The 17,324-nt window shown below is 48.8% G+C and overlaps 1 protein-coding gene and 2 non-coding genes across 7 annotated transcripts in view; 1 reads left to right on the top strand and 2 right to left on the bottom strand.

The window, feature by feature from the left end:
• Nucleotides 1–10,612, top strand: part of LOC108504919 (gallinacin-11-like) — a 20,149-nt gene extending 9,537 nt beyond the window's left edge. For 2 of the 5 annotated variants that reach the window (XM_017830450.1, XM_017830452.1), the window contains exons 2-5: nucleotides 5,712–5,777; nucleotides 8,650–8,756; nucleotides 9,679–9,807; nucleotides 10,319–10,612. In XM_017830450.1, coding sequence (XP_017685939.1) covers nucleotides 5,767–5,777; nucleotides 8,650–8,756; nucleotides 9,679–9,807; nucleotides 10,319–10,446 — 375 coding nt within the window. In that variant the 5' untranslated portion in view covers nucleotides 5,712–5,766 and the 3' untranslated portion in view covers nucleotides 10,447–10,612. Of the gene's footprint in view, nucleotides 1–649; nucleotides 658–4,725; nucleotides 4,994–5,711; nucleotides 5,778–8,649; nucleotides 8,757–9,678; nucleotides 9,808–10,318 lie in introns of those variants that run through there. The other 3 variants (XM_017830448.1, XM_017830449.1, XM_017830451.1) reach the window with 3 other exon arrangements.
• On the bottom strand, nucleotides 945–1,017 carry TRNAR-ACG. The gene has a single exon. It is a non-coding gene; the product is annotated as a tRNA-Arg (tRNA).
• Nucleotides 1,939–2,010, bottom strand: TRNAW-CCA. Its single transcript has one exon. It is a non-coding gene; the product is annotated as a tRNA-Trp (tRNA).
• Nucleotides 10,613–17,324: the final 6,712 nt, after the last annotated feature.

The following is a 17,324-nucleotide window of genomic DNA, read 5'->3' as shown; positions in this document are numbered from 1 at the left end:
CAATGGACAACGCGCCTGACTACGGATCAGGAGATTGCAGGTTCGACTCCTGCCTGGCTCGACACTTTTAGCCCAGGGAACTTCCTCCTGCTCCCTCCATCAGGACCTTCCTTCTCCTGCCCATCATCCCTCCTCCCAGGCCCTCTGCAGGGCAAAGTGCTGCACTGTCCTCTTGCCCTAAAGGAAGGAAAGAGTCCCTCCAGACCTCATGGCCTCCAAAAGGGGCACAATGGGTTCAGCAGGTGGGACCAGAGGCTGGGGACAGTGGCACAATGCACTATGAGCATGCCAGACCTCATGGCCTCCAAAAGGGGCACAATGGGTTCAGCAGGTGGGACCAGAGGCTGGGGACAGTGGCACAATGCACTATGAGCATGCCTGACTATTGATCAGGACACTGCTGGTTCAACTCCTGCCTGGCTCACCCTGAAACTGCCTGGCTGTTGTGGAGGTGACAAAGGACGGCTGTCTTCTTGAGTTCCTTACTCTTCCAGGCTTTTTTTCATCTCTCTGGTATCAGCATCTCAGGAACGTAATTTTGTGACATCAAAGCTGTAAGCAGTGCACTCCTTCCAGAGCAGAACTTTTCAAGGCACCGACAAACAGCAGCAAGACCAATGTGAACCTCAAAGGGGGCTGAGGACCAGAGTACATGAGGTGCCAGGACAGTCTGGATGTGCTGGGTCTGCCCAGCCTGCAGGGCAGCAGTTCAGGAGACGTCTGTGTTCTGCTGAGGGACTTGCTGTGGTGCCCCTGGCTGTGGTGTGGGTCCCAGCTCTGCCCCTTTTGGAGGCCATGAGGTCTGGAGGGACTCTTTCCTTCCTGCAGGGCAAGAGGACAGCCCAGCACTTTGCCCTGCAGAAGGCCTGGGAGGAGGGATGATGGGCAGGAGAAGGAAGGTCCTGATGGAGGGAGCAGGAGGAAGTTCCCTGGGCTAAAAGTGTCGAGCCAGGCAGGAGTCGAACCTGCAATCTCCTGATCCGTAGTCAGGCGCGTTGTCCATTGTGCCACTGGCCCCTTCCCCTCGTCATTCCCATGTCCCCATCAGCCTGCCCATGTCCTTCCTTCTGTAGAACCTCCTCTGTGCCCACCACAGACACCAACCAACACCCAGTGCAGCATCAGGCAGGGCAGGAGATCAGCTGGGCTGCCAACTACTGACCCCAACACCTTTGTCCCCTGGTCGTGCCACTTCACTTTGCCTTTGGGTTCAGCTCAGCTGCTCTGTGTCTGTGTCCTGCTGCAGTGACATGTCTGTGAGATCCCATCAGAGGTCAAATCAAAGCCAAGTTAAATTATATTCCTTGGTATTCTCTTGACCATCATGGAAATCACCTCCTCACTGAAACCTATCACTCTAGTCAAGAGTGTTCTGCCCTTGGTAAATCCATGGTCACTCTTTCCAGTCATTTTCACATCCTTTCATTTGGGCTTGGATTTCAGTAGTATTGCTTCTGTAGTCTTCATGTTGGCCCTGAGCTGAAGTTGCCCAAACTACAGCTCTTCAGTTGGTCTTTCTTAATCTTCTTGAAAAAAAAACCTTCTCATGTTGTTCATCAGAAACTTGTCCCATTTTCCATAATCCTACACTGATTAAATACTCTTGACTCACCTCAAGAAATCTCCTGGACTGACTACCATTCCATGTTACCCTGCCAGGCAAGTATTGCTGTCCAGATCCTCCAGAAGTGACTGAGCTTGCAGTAAAAATGCTCCCAGCATTTTCTTGAGGAAGACTTCACCTCCTTCATGAGACAAATTGTGGCAGACACCTACCACAACTCTTCACTCTGTCACAGCTCCTGGCTCAAAGGCAAGCTCTGGGCATCGTGTTCCGCACACAGCCCATGCCAGAGGTGTCCCACTAGAGCTGCCTAGTGCCCCTCCCAAAGAGAAGCCCCCCAGAAAAACAGAGGGGTGTTGGTGGTGCCCCAGGTGTGACCCCGGTGTGATTTGAACACACAACCTTCTGATCTGGAGTCAGACGCGCTGCCCTTGCGCCACGAGGTCGGGATTGAGGGATCCAAGGACCCCAGGCTGGGTGGTGGGAATGTCCTTTCCATGGGGACCACCCCAGGAGGGTCAGACACCCCAGGAGCAGGGTTGTAGCTATGGAGGGGAAGGGGCAACCTGAGGGGATGTTGGTCAAGATCTGGCTGCAGAGATCAGTCCAGGCTGCAGGATGAGCATGCAGGGTGGGACGAGGGGATCTATAGGATCAGTTGCAGGCAGGAACCAGGCTCAGGGATGCTGCAAAGGAGAATGGTGGCCTGGGGGGACCACAGGACAGCCTGAGGTGGGCTTTGAGTATGTACTCAGAAATAGTCGTGGACAGTGTTTAGAGCAAAACATCCATGGGCTTGGTCCAGTTACAGCTCCTGATGTCCTGCCCCAGCCACAACCCTGTGTTAGCTGGAAATGGCAGCTGGACTGTCTGCAAGGAAGGAAAGATGCCCCACCAGTGCAGGCAAAGCTGACCACCAGCTCTGGCCAGCTGGAGTCCTTGCCTCAGGAAGGAAGATTGTCATGGACAAGGGTGTCAGAGAGGAGGTGAAACCTCCCTCCCTCCTCTCCAGCTCCACTCCCACCCCAGCAAGCTGGAGACAGTCTGCTGGGTACCAGGGTGGCTGGGGAGGGACATGGTGGGGGCACAATATAGGCAGGGGCTGGGAAAAGCTGTACAACGGAGAAAGAACATGCAGATTCCTGCCTGACTCAACCTAATCCTGCCCACAGCCTGGCCAGAGAAGAAGTCCCAGTATAACTACACTTACAGAGTTTTTTAAAGTTATAGAAATGTTATAAAATTATATGAAGTTAGAAAAAAGTTAACTTCATAATTATACACTTACCCTGAATGTGACTCCCTCCAGTGCCTAAAATTCGATGTCTGAAACCAAAAACCCACCCCTGCTCTCCAAACATATTAATAATGGCCACACATTTACTCTGTAGATTACCAGTGCTGAAGACGGAGCAAAGAGGCATCTCCTCTTGCTTTTACCTTTCCAGCTGAGCAAATCCTGCCTAACGAGGTCCCTTCCTCCTCCAGTAGCTCTTCCCACAAGAGGGAGCCAGGAACCAGCTCATGGGCTCCACAAGCTGCAAGTCAGGCTGTAGATACGTTTTGCTTAGTGAAGGACCCTCCATTCCTAGGCCAGACTCGACAATCACCTTGTTTCCTTCCTAGAGATACAAAATTTTTTTCCCCAGAGCCCATATTTTTTTTTGGCTATTAGTCCCAATGGTCACTATTAGACTTCCCCCCCCCCAGTTTTCCCTGCTGACCACCCCCAGTGGCACCTCTCCTCATCCATTCCACTCTGGTACTTGCTTAATTTCCAACTGCATGACACAATAGCTGAGATTCAGCTGCCTAAATTCAGGTATCTAGTGTTGTGTCACAGGATGTGCTGCCTGGTCTCTATTTGTCCCTTCAGAAATATTGAGTATCCCACAGACTCTGTTCCATGTAATACCTTGGATGCAGCAGGATATTTGTTATGCTATAATGTTCAGGCAACTGAATCCTGCCTGAGGATGAAAGTCAGCTCAAAGATGTGGACATTTAAAGTAGGGGTCTCCCCACAAGAGTGTATTGCTGTGTTAGACTGTTGGGCCATAAAATGCTTTGAAGAGGTGCAGAAGACCTTTTTTGGACACTTGGCTTTGCTGTGTTCATTTGTATTTTTAAGCAGAATATAGTGTTGTTCGATATCAGTTTGACAGAAAACTGAAATTTCCAGATTTCCCAGCAGAACACCCCATTCCCCCCAGTGTCCCTTTCCAACTCTTTAAAATGTTATAAATAAGGTTAGGTTTACAGCTAGTTTGAGGAGCACAGCACCTCAACTGCAATCAAATCCTCCTGATTTACATTGCCATAATGCAAATCTGGATAAGTTCTTGGGGAAAGCAGATGTTTCCCATAATTTTAGTGTCCCAGGTTCATTCAGGGATACCCCAGTCCCATTGACTGAAAATTTCAAAATGAAAGAGAAGTCCTTCCTTCCTTCCCCTCAAAGGGATGTGAGTCCCAGACCAGATTAACAAGATTTCCTCCACAAAAGAAAGATCACTAAAGGATTTACCTTTAGTCCTCATTATCCAAAGCCATCAGGCCCTTCTACTCTGTTCTTCCCCCTCTACTCTGCTCTGCTGAGCCCCCACCTGCAGTGCTGTCTCCAGCTCTGGGGCCCCCAACACAAGAAAGAAATGGAGCTGTTGGAACAAATGCAGAGAAGGCCACTAAATTCATCACTGAGCCAGAGCCCCTCTGCTCTGGAGACAGGCTGGGAGAGCTGGGGGTGTTCAGCCTGGAGAATAGAAGGCTTTGGGGAGACCTTAGAGCCCCTTCCAGTGCCTGAAGATGCTCCAAGAGAGTTGGAGAGGGACTTGGGACAAAGGCCTGGAGGGACAGGACAAGGGAGAATGGTCTTAAACTGAAGGAGGTAAGGTTTAGATTAGATAATAGGAAGAAATTCTTTATTTTGAGGGTGATGAGGCCCTGGCACAGGTTTCCCAGAGAAGCTGTGGCTGCCCCGTCCCTGGCAGTGTCCAAGGCCAGGTTGGACAAAACTTGGAGCAGCCTGGGATGGTGGAATGTGTCCCTACCCACAGCAGGGGGTTGGAACGAGATGATCTTTAAGGTCCCTTCCAACTCAAACATTCCATGTTTCTATGACTCTATGACTGTCTGTCCCTCAGACACACCCCTCAAATGGGATGGAAGTCTCCTCTGGAAGTCCCTGTATCTCCACTGATTCTCAGGGAAAGCTAGAAGATTACATTATATCAGATAGCTGGGATAGGTTTCCTCCCACATCTTTTGGAGGCTGACAGATCCCTCCACCTGAACCAGTCTTCTGCATTCCCTTCATAGACAGTGGAGAGAAGCAAGCACTGGATGAGTTGAATGGAATAGAAAGGACACTAGGCACATGAGTGGCTCCAAAGTGTAGACATCTCAAGTGGAGTGAGGGGAAGCTCCCTTGTAATTTCCTTGTATTTAATGTAAAACATTCACCCCTCAAAGCTGAAGATCTCCAGTTATGGGTGATTCATACTAATAATGAGCAAAATAATGATTCAAACCCGGCTCAGAATTCTGCAGTTGTTTGCCTTTTCACACCCTGCATGGAAATGCAGGAAAAAATACCTCCAGTATTCCTGTCCACTGGTAAACTGGGAACAGGAACTGAGAACGGGCCTTTCTGTGATTATTGCAACACTGAGCACGAGAAAGCATTGACTACTTGGAGGGTTTTTGACTTTCTCCACCCTCAGCTGTAGGTCACAGAATCATGGAGTCACTGAGAATGGAAAAGACCTCTGGGGTCCTTGAGTCCAACCATTCCCCCAGCCCTGCCAAGGCCACCACTAACCCATGTCCCCAAGTGCCACCTTTATGAGGCTTTTAAACCCCTCCAGGGCTGATGGCTCCACCACTGCCCTGGGCAGCCTGTTCCAATGCTTGACAGAGCTTTCCATGAAGAAATTTTTTTTCTAATATCCAATCTAAACATTCTCTGGCACAGCTCGAGGCCATGTCCTCTTGTCCTATCACTTGTTACCTGCAAGAAGTCCACCCCTGAGTCTCCTTTTTTCCAGGCTGAGCCCCTCCAGCTCCCTCAGCAGCTCCTTGTAAGATATCATTAGGCAAAGGGACAAACTTCACCTCTGTGTAAGCATTTCTTTTGTGGTCCATATAGAACCATATCTCCTCTCTGGAATAACCTGGGAAAGGAGGAGAACAAACAAGAGCAAATGAAGTACAGGTAAGGCAGAATGAGATGTCACTTGAAATCTGAAGATTTTTTTACCTAGAATAAAATTTCTGATTATAATTTGAAGGGGAGTGTGGTTGTACAAACACTCAGAGCCTCATAGTGAGGACATCCATGTGCAATGGCTGGAAATCAGAGGGAAGGATTTTGAATGTAAGATTACTGGACAAGCACTCCTCCTCCACCAGATTATTAACACAGCTGAGGTTTTGAATTTGTCCTTCATTTCCCATGATTTTTTTTTTTAAAAAACCCAGCATTTTCAGTCCATCATTGAACAGAACAGGACCATTTTTTAAAGACAATTGATGAGTTAGAAAGCTGGGCTTCTGCTCCAGTCTGACAAAGTACAATGCCAGATGCTGTCTGAGAGCTGAGATGAATATCTCAGGTAGGATCTCCCTGGCTTCAGTGGGAACCTGAGGCAGCTGAAGGTTTCTTGACAGGGTCTTTGCTTCACTCCTTTTTCTGGAGTACTTGAAAATGGACATAGACATCTCTCCTGCCACTCTGCTGCTCAGGAGACTCAATGGCACCTGCAAATTTGAAATGGAAAGCTAACAAAGAAACCAGGGAGGCAGAGAACAATGCACAGCAGCTGAGGGGGAGGTTTATATTGTTGCTATCAGGGCTGCTGGGTCAGAACAACATCAATAAATATCAAGTAGAGAAACAGGCTCGAGTAAGTGAGCTGGTTTCTTCTGCTCTGAGGGAGAACCTGTGCTGTCAGCTGCCACCTCCACATGACTCTGGGTAACACCATTCAAACTATGTGTGGACAGATCCTTAGGAAGACTGTGTCATGAATCTCACCTGTACTCTGCTCTTTGTACACCTGTAAAGGTGCTGCTCATAACGTCTGCAAACTCATAATCTTCACCTCATGCATCATAGAGTCATGGAATGACAGAATGGTTTGTGTTGGAAGAAACCTTAAAGACTATCCAGTTCCACACACTGCCATGGGCAGGGACACCTTCTGCTATCCCAGGTTGCTCCAAGCCCATCCAACCTGGCTTTGAACACTTCCAGGGATGGGGCAGCCACAGCTTCTCTGGGCAACTGAGAAAGTATGACCCTGCTGTACGTCCTGTGATGTAACAGTGGTTCCCAAGAGAAAGAAATGAAGGATAATGACCATTTCACCCATAAACATATCAAATAATTGTATTTCGTTCTGTGAAAGGTGCTGTGAAGAAAAAGAAAATGTTTTTTCTTTGTCAAATTAACCTTGAAAAGCCAGAAAAGTGACAAAGCGTTTCCTGAAACAAAGAGGAGTCAAATACTCATTTCTTGTTTACGGGCACTCGGGGGCTGAACAGTGGCTTCAGGCAGTAGGTGCAGGAACCCACAGTGCTGACTGCTACTAAGATGGAAACATCTTACTTTTTCTTAGTAGAAAAATGGTATTTTTAATAAGAATACAGTATGTTCCATGGGAGTGAAGTCCTGGCAGCCCAAGCGCAAACCAAGCTGTTAATTCTAGATTCCTGTAACATCTTGTTCCTGAAGCATGGCAGGATTGTTCATAGAATCACGGAATGGTTTGGGTTGGAAGGGTCCTTAAAGATCATCCAGTTCCAACCCCCTGCCATGGGCAGGGACACCTTTCACTAGACCAAGTTGCTCAGAGCTTTGAGCTCGAAGCTCAGATTTGAGGATATGAAATGTGAGAGCTGACATACTCAGCCTTGGGGAGACTTTCTGGCAATTTCCACATGCTTTTATTTAAATACATTATGAAACCAAGTGAGCATTTTTGCAGAAGTGCAGGTTGGTGCATTCTGACTGACACGTGTTTTCCATAAAGCAACAATCCATTCAAACTGAAACCCTGTGAGCTCTGGGCTTGGCCAGCTAAGTACAAGTATCTACAGCAAAGGTTTCTTCACATGTGTTGGGTCCTAAGGTCCCACTACAACTAAACAAGTGATTTGTGTCCTAGAATCAGTAATTGAACATCTCATTCCAGTGCAGCCACATCCATATTAGATGTCTACATCTATCTGAGTGTAGCACTGACCACAGCCAGTGCAGCACCTTCCAGTACCTGAAGGGGCCTATAGAAACCTGGAGAGGGACTTTTTATAATAGCATGGAGTGAGGAGAGACTGGAGCACCTGGGCTATGGAAACAGGATGAGAGAGCTGAAGATGTTCAGCCTGAAGGAGAGAAGGCTCCAGGGAGACCTGAGAGCCCCTTCCAGTGCCTAAAGGGGCTCCAGGAGAGCTGGAGAGGGACTTGGGACAAGGGCCTGGAGAGACAGGACAAGGGAGAATGGCTTCCCACTGCCAGAGGGCAGGGTTAGATGGGATATTAAAGAGAAATTCTTGGCTATAAGGGAGGTGAGGCCCTGGCACAGGTTGCCCAGAGAAACTGTGGCTGCCCCAACCCTGGAAGTGTCCAAGGCCAGGTTGGACAAGACTTGGAGCAACCTGGGATAGTGGAAGGTATCCCTGCCCATGGCAGAGGGTTGGAATGAGATGATCTTTAAGGTTCCTTCCAACCCAAACCATTCTATGGTGATCCTCTGATATTCCAGCTGCCTTCTCTCCCTGCAAATGATTGCTAATTTCCTCCGGGTTGTCCATTACCAACACCTTGATCTTTGAAGTCAACAAGTAACGACACTCTCAGGTGGGTCAGCGTTGAGAACCAGCCCTCCCAGTGGTCAGGCAGGGAGGTGTAGTCATTTCTCCACTTGCTTTCATGACCCTGTGCCATTGTTCAGGCTTAGCCGTGTGCAGAGGTCAGACTGAACTCACTGCCTTCCACACTCACCCCTGCCAAGGTCCCCCAGACAGCCAGCCCTGCTCCCACAGCCCTATAAATGCCACAGTTCTCCCTCCTCCCCTGCTCAAAGGTTCTGGTGTTGTGGCCCTGTCTCCACGCTGCAGCTGAGACCTTCTACCATGAAGCTCTTCTCCTGCCTCATGGCTCTTCTCCTGTTCCTCCTCCAGGCTGTTCCAGGTAAGGGGCAAGACCCACGTTGGTTTCTGCCTGTGTAGGAGGCACAACTCGCTTGTGTGGTGGTGCAGAACATGCTCTTCAGCTCCTTTTGTTAGAGCAGTTCCCTATTTCTCACTCTAGAAGTAGAAGTGAAAAATGAACCTGTGGTGACCAGGTGTCAAACTAGAACCTCCTCACCAGATGTTGGCTTCTTATGACTCTTTGATGTCTTTTTGTGTCACTATTGGAACATGATACCATGGAAATCATCTGCCTCTTCTAACTCAGGGTTAGAAATTTTCTCCCTTGTGTAGGACAGAAGAGAGCAGAGATGTTCCCTTTTATTACTCAAGTTGAGCCACACCAGCAGAGCTGACTTAAGCTCTCTGAATATTCTGCTTCCCCTTCCTCTGCCCCTCAGCTGCACTAATTTTCTGATTCTGTTCTTCATATTTCTTCTACATGTTCATCAAGCTCAATGAAACTCCTCGTTCTGGAGTCAGGCTTTTGGAGAAGGAAGGAACCAGGCAAACTGCTTGTCCCCGTTAATTGGGCCATATATCACTTTTTGGGGCTTTTTAAAGTCACAGTTACCTCCCAGGGCAGGTTTTCACCATGCTGTCCCTTGCATGACCAGCCTGCAGCATTGCAGGCCCAGAACTTAGAAGCACCCAAAGGCTGGGCTGTCACTCCCTACTACAGGATGAATATTTGGTTCAGAAACTTGCCATCAACATCTGCTTTTCACTATAGTTGTACAAAAGCTCTCCTTGCAGTCCTGTGAGGTGCCATGAGTTTCTCAGGACTTTTGGAAAAGCTGACCCGAGTTTTGGGGGTATTTGTATCAGACCCCTAAATGGGAGCTGCGGGGTTTCCGCAGGAGGAAGACCCATGAGAATGGACTGATCCTGCAGCACAACTGGGAATCCCATTCCTCCTGTAGGTCTCGGCTTGCCCAAGGACACCCAGCATTGTTTGGAATACCATGGCTACTGCTTCCATTTGAAATCCTGCCCGAAGCCTTTTGCTGCGTTTGGAACTTGCTACCGGCGTCGGAAAACCTGCTGCATAGGTGTGTGTGTGGGGACCCTGCCCAGGCAGGAGAGGACTAAAGTCAGCAAAACTTGTCCTCTTTGCCTCCAAATCATAGCACCATGGAATGGTTTGGGTTGGAAGGGCCTTAACACTCATTTCAGGAATTTCCAGCTCAGGATTTTTATATTTAGGAATTTTTGTGTTTAAAAGTCCTTACTAGATTTCCCCTCCCACCCTACATTAGGAATTCCTTCTGTTTGTTTTAAAGCCTCGTCCCTCACAATTTTATTCAGTGCCACCTACTTGAAATGTAAACATTCTGCATTTTCTTCACACCTTTACAATATCCCTCCTTCAGTTAATTCTTTTCCAAGCAGGTCTTAAATTCCCTCTTTTGTAGAAGTGCTCTGATAAGCCCCAAAGTCCATCTTTGTGCCTTTGCTTTTGGAGACATAGTAATCACCACTTCCCAACAATTTCTGATGTATGAGTTGGTTCAGATGATGGTGTCATATTTTTTGCTCTGACTTATGTCCTCTAAATTGCAGACACGACATCAAACTTCCACATTTGTCAAGAGGAGGGGGGTCATTGTGTACCCCCAGAAATCAGATGTCTGCAAGAACAAGTGGGACTCTGCCCTCGCAAGGGATGGAAGTGCTGCACAGAAGTATGACAAAGATCCCGTGGAATTGCAGAAAACCACAGAAATGCATGGCCAAGAAAACAACTGAGTTTTTTTCCTAGTGTTTTAGACATGCCTGGTGTTCTCAACATGCAAAATGTGTAATTAACTAGAGGTGATATGTTTCTTTATATAATAAAGGCAATAAATGCTAAATAAACAGGTATAACAGTTGTGTACCTAGGAAAACAGGCAGAATGTCTCTCCATTACACCCACACACAGAAATCCACACAGCTTTGCTGCTGCATCCTTGGAAACCACATCCACTAAGCCTATTTACCAGCCTAATCTTACTTACCAGGTCGATGTTATGCTTGGATGTTTTACAGGATTGGGGACAATTAGTCAGGGAGTCACAGAACCATTTAGGCTGGAAAACACCTCCAGGATCATTGAGTTCAACCTTTGACGAATCTCCACCTTGTCAACCAGACCAGAGCACTGAGTGCCACGTCCAGATGTTTCTTGAACACTGAACACTTCCAGGGAGTGGCTGAGGGAGCTGGGGCTGTTTGGCCTGGAGAAAAGGAGGCTCAGGAGAGACCTTATTGCTCTCTAAGACTACCTGACAGGAGACTGTAGCCAGGTGGGGGTTGGTCTCTTCTCCCAGGCAGCCAGGAACAAGAGGAAATGGCCTCAGGCTGTGCCAGGAGAGGTTCAGGTTGGACATTAAGAGGAATTTCTTCGTGGAAGGGGTGGTTAAGCGTTGGAATGGGCTGTCCAGAGCAGTGGTGGAGTCACCATCCCTGGAGGGATTTAAAAGATGTGTAAGTGGGCACCTGGGGACATAGTTTAGTGGTGGGCTTGGCAGTGCTGGGGAATGATTGGTCTTGATTATCCTAGAGGTCTTTTCCAATTTAAATGATTCTATGATTCCAGCTATGTTGTTTAATTTGGTTTTTTATAGAGAGAAGGGAAATCTTAACCTTGCTCTTTCAGCCATCCAGTTTAGGATGTGTTCACACAGCAGTGACATTACCACAGCTGAAGGGACAGCAAACAGCAGGGCCAGGTGGGGCAGCAGGAATATCACATTTCACAGCAAGAGCTGCACATCTATCACAGATTTACCACCGCAGGGTGCATTGCTGAGCCACCTCCTCCACCATCACACTCAGGAATGAAGCCTCCCAAATTCCTCGGAAGCCAAAGCTGGAAAAAAAATCACACCCAGGTTTCAGCTGGACAAAATATTCACACGAGCTCAGATGAAAAACAAATCACTCCCAGCCTGCACCGTTCTCTTTGCAGCTCCTCAGGAGTCTTCCCTTGCAGGTTGCCTCCCTCCCACTCATCACTTCCCAGGACTTTACTGGCTGCAGGTGAAGGGCAGAGGATCCCTCTGAGCCTCTTTTCCCAGCTGGCAACCTACCAGTCCAAAATGCCAGCTTCCAGGGAGAGGGGAATCAGGGAAGCCAATAACCAGTGAATGTGAAGCAAGTCAACATTGTTTGGAGCCACAGCACTGGGTCAGAACGACACAAAGGGTTGCTCAGCAGCAAATGTTACTTCTGAGACTGGAATATAATTAACTCCTGCCTGTTCTTTCCCTCTCCACGGATGCTATCCAGCATGCCAGGAGCACACAGAGGCTTCTGCACAATCTCACACTCAGCCCTGCAGTCTTCCAGCAGAGCCAAAGTAATGAGGATTCTTATGTTCATTTTCATCTTCATCTCTCTGACCCGGCACGGTAAGACCAGGAAGGCCAAGGGTGGTAAACAGAGGGATCTGGAACAGGAATAGTCTTTCCTCACTGTATAATATTATAGGTACAGAGGAAAGGTGTCTTCAGGTTTCTGGGTGGCAAAATGCATGATTTAATCTCTTGGGGTAACGCAAAAATGAGCAGGGATTCATAGAATCACAGAATTATTGGTGTTGGAAGAGACCTTAAAGGTCATCTAATTCCAGCCCCCCTAAGAAAGAAGCTGTGAAAACGGGGCAGCCCACTGCCTTTGCAGGAGAAGCCCTAGAGGAGATGCTCTGTGCTCTGGGAGAATATTCCTACCTTTCCTCAGGCTGCAGTTGCCTCCTTGGCAGGGCGAGGACGACCACCCCGACCTCCCATGCACAGTCTTTGCCAGCGTCCTGAAAAAAAAAAAATTCATGATAAAATGTTCCTTGAGGGAGTTTGGTTCTGCAACTTCAGATTTTTAACATGGATGTCTGAAGCTGTCCTGTGGGATGGGGATACCCAGGCTCCATGTGCTGGCTTGGCTGGCTGGGCACAAAGTGCCAGAGGGAGCCCCATGAGTTTTACCCACTGATTTTACTTGCTGCTTCTATGTACAGGAGATTCTCATGGACCAGAGGACTGTAACCACGAAGGGGGCTTGTGCAGAGTTGGAAACTGCATTTATGGTGAATACCTGGCTCAGTTCTGCTTTGAGCCCATCATTCTCTGCTGCAAAAATTTGCCACCCACCACCACCAAGAGCTGAAGGTTTCCAAAGGAGCCAGAGAGCTGCAGGCTCCACTGACAAGGCAGGAGCAGCTGTTGGGAAGGAGATCTTGTGGTTTCTGTCACTGTTGCTCCCCTGGGAGAACATGGCTGTGGATTCACTCGTGAACTCCTGAACACTTCGCTTTTGCTGTGGCTTCCAAGGAAACACTGTGACAAGAAGAAATTGGGGCCACCCAAACTGTTTATCACCCCTTTGGGACCGTGGTTGTTACCTGTCACAGTCAGATGAGAAATTGCCTTTCTCCTTACCTGAAAATAATAAACTTGAAGTTTAAGAGAGCAGCAAGTGCCTGTCTGTGACCTGGCAAAGTTGCTGGAGGTAAGACACCCCCCCTCTCCCACTGACCAAGAGTGAACACAGCAGCCCTCACCTTCCCAGCAGAGCAGGGTGACTCTGTATTTCCCTTCCCAGAGAAAACAGTTGTAATTGGGACAGCAATTTTGGCATCACTTTTGGTGCAAAAGCAACCTGGTTTGACATAAAATCAAGTGTGGTCTGTGTTTCTTGGGCAAGACCCCCCGTATCCACTTTTCCTTTCTGGGCTGTGCCAGGATCTTACAGGCAATCATAGAACCAGAGAATGGTTTGGATTGGAAGGGACTTTAAAGATCACCTCATTCCAAACCCCTGCCATGGGCAGGGACACCTTCCACTATCCCAGGCTGCTCCAAGCCCCATCCAACCTGGCCTTGAACACTTCCAGGGATGGGGCAGCCACAGCTTCTCTGGGCAACCTGTGCCAGGGCCTCACCACCCTCATAGGGAAGGATGTTTTTCCTGAGAGCACAGATTTACTTGTTTTAAACATGGAGGGGAGGGGATCTGAAAGCTGTGTCCCACTGCCCCTGACAGGCTGCCCCGTCCATCAATGGACTGCATTTCTGGTGCTCCTTCTTTCCTCTGTGGTCACCCAGCAATAGTCCCAAAGAAATTAGCCTCTTTACCCCTAGCAACTTTCTTCCTATGAGCTCCATCAGCCTAAATCCATTAGCTGTCCAAATCCACTCTCAGCCCTTCTGTGTCTTTTCAGCATGGAATTTTGACACTCCCCTTCCTTTGTCAGCTCTTGGTCTCCCTTTCTAGGTAAAATATTTCTCTCTGGGTCAATCATTTCTGTGAAAGCAAGAAAACAATGATGTAATGAGAGAGCTATGCCAATTTGCTGAGGCACTGGTCAGAGCCAGGGAAGAGTCCTCCCCGGGAGATGAAATTCTTGCTCTGATGAATCAAACAGGAAAATTCCCATTGCCCTCAGCAGGGTCAGGACCCATCGCCAGAGATCCAACAATTCATTCATTCCAGTGTCTCCATTCACCCATGAGCAGCCCAGCTGTTCTCCAGCACTCCCCTGGAGATCCCCTGCAGTTGGATGAACCCTCAGGAGAGCCAGATTACCCAGACCTGGCTATTGGCTTGGGAACCAGTGCTGGAACCAGTGTTGGGCTGAGCCCAGATCCAAATTCCTCCCCAGATCCAGCCCCTGTCTCTGACGCACACTGATGTACGAGGACAGCACAGGGAGGGTTTTAAATCAAGGCGTTCTTCCAAATTAAACTGTTTATTTCTCACATTCATCCACAGAGTTCATTATTTGTGCCCCTTATCTGGGAATGTTCACCCATCATGGTTCAGCCTGGTTTCCTAAGGAAGTGAAACGTGGGCTCATGCAGCTCACCTTGCGCATCTCCCTGATGGTCACTGGGCCTTCTGCCCCTGATATGTTTTGGACCTGATGGCCAGTCAGTTTTCAATCAGGAAAGGCAGAAATGCTCAGTTTATAGGCAAAATTGTCCCTCTAGCAATAATGAAAATGTAGGCTGCTGACAAAAGGCATAATCTCTTTAGCATGGTCTCACTCTTCTGAGTCTGTGTGTTCCATTCCTTGCTGATCTGGCTGGAAATAACCCCCCCAAAAAATCATAGAATTTTCATAGAATGATTTGGGTCAGAAGGGGCCTTTAAGATCATCTAGTTCCAACCCCCCTGCCATGGGCAGGGCATTACTAAACTCCTCTGAGTGACCATTTTCATCCACTCAGCACAGAGCTGTTCATGACACCACAGTCCTACTCAAACGCTGTTTTCCAACCCTTTAAACCCAAAAGCCAAAAAATATTCATTATTGAAGCACTCAATAAAAGCCATCCCTAGTGTGACCCTTTGCCAGAGGATTTCCATGCAGGACCACCAGTCCTGCCCAACAGGGACCGTTTCCCAGAGTGTAGACTCACATGTAGTCAGTGGATTCAGCTGAATCCAACCCTTCACCTGCAGGATTGCACGTAGGAATAGATGGCACAGTCAGACAAGCTAAGGGGCAAGACAGGGTGGCAGAAGTAACGAGAAGGTGAAGTCTATGATCCCTTGAGAGATGCAGGCTGGTGAGAATTTAAACAAGGCTAGAAGTCAGCTCTGAAAACACATTGAGGATTTGTCCTCATGGGAGAAAGCCAAATGGAGGGGAAGATTTCTGTGGGAATGGCTTTGCTGAGCTTTGAACTCCAGCTGTCTGTACCTGATAGAACTCAGAAGGCTACGAAATAGGGATTCTTTAGTACTACCCTATCAGACATACACCAGCTCCTAAGGGAGATGCAAAACCCATCCAGGCATCTTGAGGCATATATTTGGGGTCTCTGCAGCCATACAGGCAGTCAGAATAGATCCCCACCGTCCTGCCTGGTCTGTCGACCAGCACAAGCCTCATGGATAGCTGGGGGTGTTAGTTCATCAAGGCATGGCATGAATTCCCTCGCTGGAATTTGTTTGCTGTTCCCAGGCAACAGGCCAGTGTTTGTTTGGCAGAGGGAGTGAGACAGAGGTGAAATCGTCCACTTCTGCCCTAAGAATGTCATTGTGGCTGGAGCTGTGGAATCAGGAGCAGGACGGTGGTTGGATGAGCTCCTGCTTGGAGGAGCTGAGGTTCCATAGCTGTGGGCAACCCCTTAGACCCAGGTTGTCTCTTACATCCCTGGCAATCCCACACAAACCAATGCAACCACCTGCATGCCCAGCTTTTCTTCCATCCCCACGCAGGAGAAAGGGGGTCACATTCCACCTGCTCACGTGGCTGCTCCTCCACCTCCTGTGGAGTGAAAGATCTCATAGCCAGCTCCAGGGGTGTGCTGGGGAGATAAAATACTCTGGCATTCAGAGACTGTATCTACACGAGTAAATGGAATCACATGAGGCTCAGGCTCAGACATCAGTGCATACTCTCATGTGCTGTCAGCAAAAGGAGCCCTTGGCCAAGCTGTTCCTTGGCACAGTTTGGAGGTGGGCACATTCCAGGAATCATCTGTAATAGACAACTGGCATCTGAATGTGGTCATGCAGCTGGTGGGGAGAATTCAGCTGTGAGAACACAAGGTATGCTCTGTCCATGTACTCTGGGGCAAAGAACAACATTTTCTGTGTCTGGCTCTGGACTCCTCAACGTGAGACAGACACGGACCTGTTGGAGCGAGTTCTGAGGAAGCCAAGAAGACTGGTCTGTAACGAGAGCCTGCCCAAGGCCATGGGGGATTTCTGGGCCAGGGCTGAGTCCAGAGCTGAGCCCATGGTCATTTTTTCACTGGCTAAATTGCAAGGCTCTATCAGTGCCTGCTTGGCTTGGGGTTTGGTAAAAAAGCCACAGGTGGGATGTGGAGGTGGCATCACAAGCTGGCAAGGGTTCAATCACCAAAGGATTTGCTACCACTGGCATCAATTTATACCAGGATTCATTTAAAATAATGCTGCTGAGATCCTGACCCAAAGGCAGATGAAGTCAGTGGAGACATCCTTCCAGCTTGGGGCTATAGGGTGGATGCAGATTGATTTGACTCCTCCCCAGCCTCTGAACCTCTCAAGCGCCCAGGAGATGATTTCTGTGCTGCGTGTCTCTGAGCACAGATGAGCCTTTGTGCATGGTGGGCTCTGAAACAAGACATCTGGTGGCAGGTTGGGAAGCAGGAAAAGGCAGGAGGCTGCTGGGCCAGCCCCAGTAGGCTCAGCAGAGGCTGAGGCCAACACAGCATCGGGGCCATGCCAGAGGGAGCAAGACCAGCTGTTGTTCAAGCAGTTGCCCAGGGGACAGAAATTTCCTGCCCCTGATTTCTGAAGGAAATCTGTTTTTTGTTGGTACTGTCTAGTTCTGGGTTTTTTTCCCCAAGGCATGTTCTGCAACTCAACCCATGTACCAGAGCTGCAGAGCAGGGGCTTGTGGTGGTGGGGAGGACACATCCTGGTCCTGTGGAGCCTGCAGCATCCAAACATCTCCAGGCACAGCTCACCCTCTGCGATGGTGCTGCTTCCACCACAGGAGAGCAGCTGAGCTGGAGATAAAACATGGCATTTTGCCATCCATCACTGGGAACATCATGGCCACGTGGTCCTCTGGCTCTGCTCTAAACATCAT

This window comes from Lepidothrix coronata, unplaced genomic scaffold (genome assembly GCF_001604755.1).
Source record: "Lepidothrix coronata isolate B3197 unplaced genomic scaffold, Lepidothrix_coronata-1.0 Scaffold179, whole genome shotgun sequence".
Lineage (NCBI taxonomy): Eukaryota > Metazoa > Chordata > Aves > Passeriformes > Pipridae > Lepidothrix > Lepidothrix coronata.
Note: the sequence above shows the minus strand (reverse complement) of the source record. Positions and strands in the feature narration are given on the sequence as shown.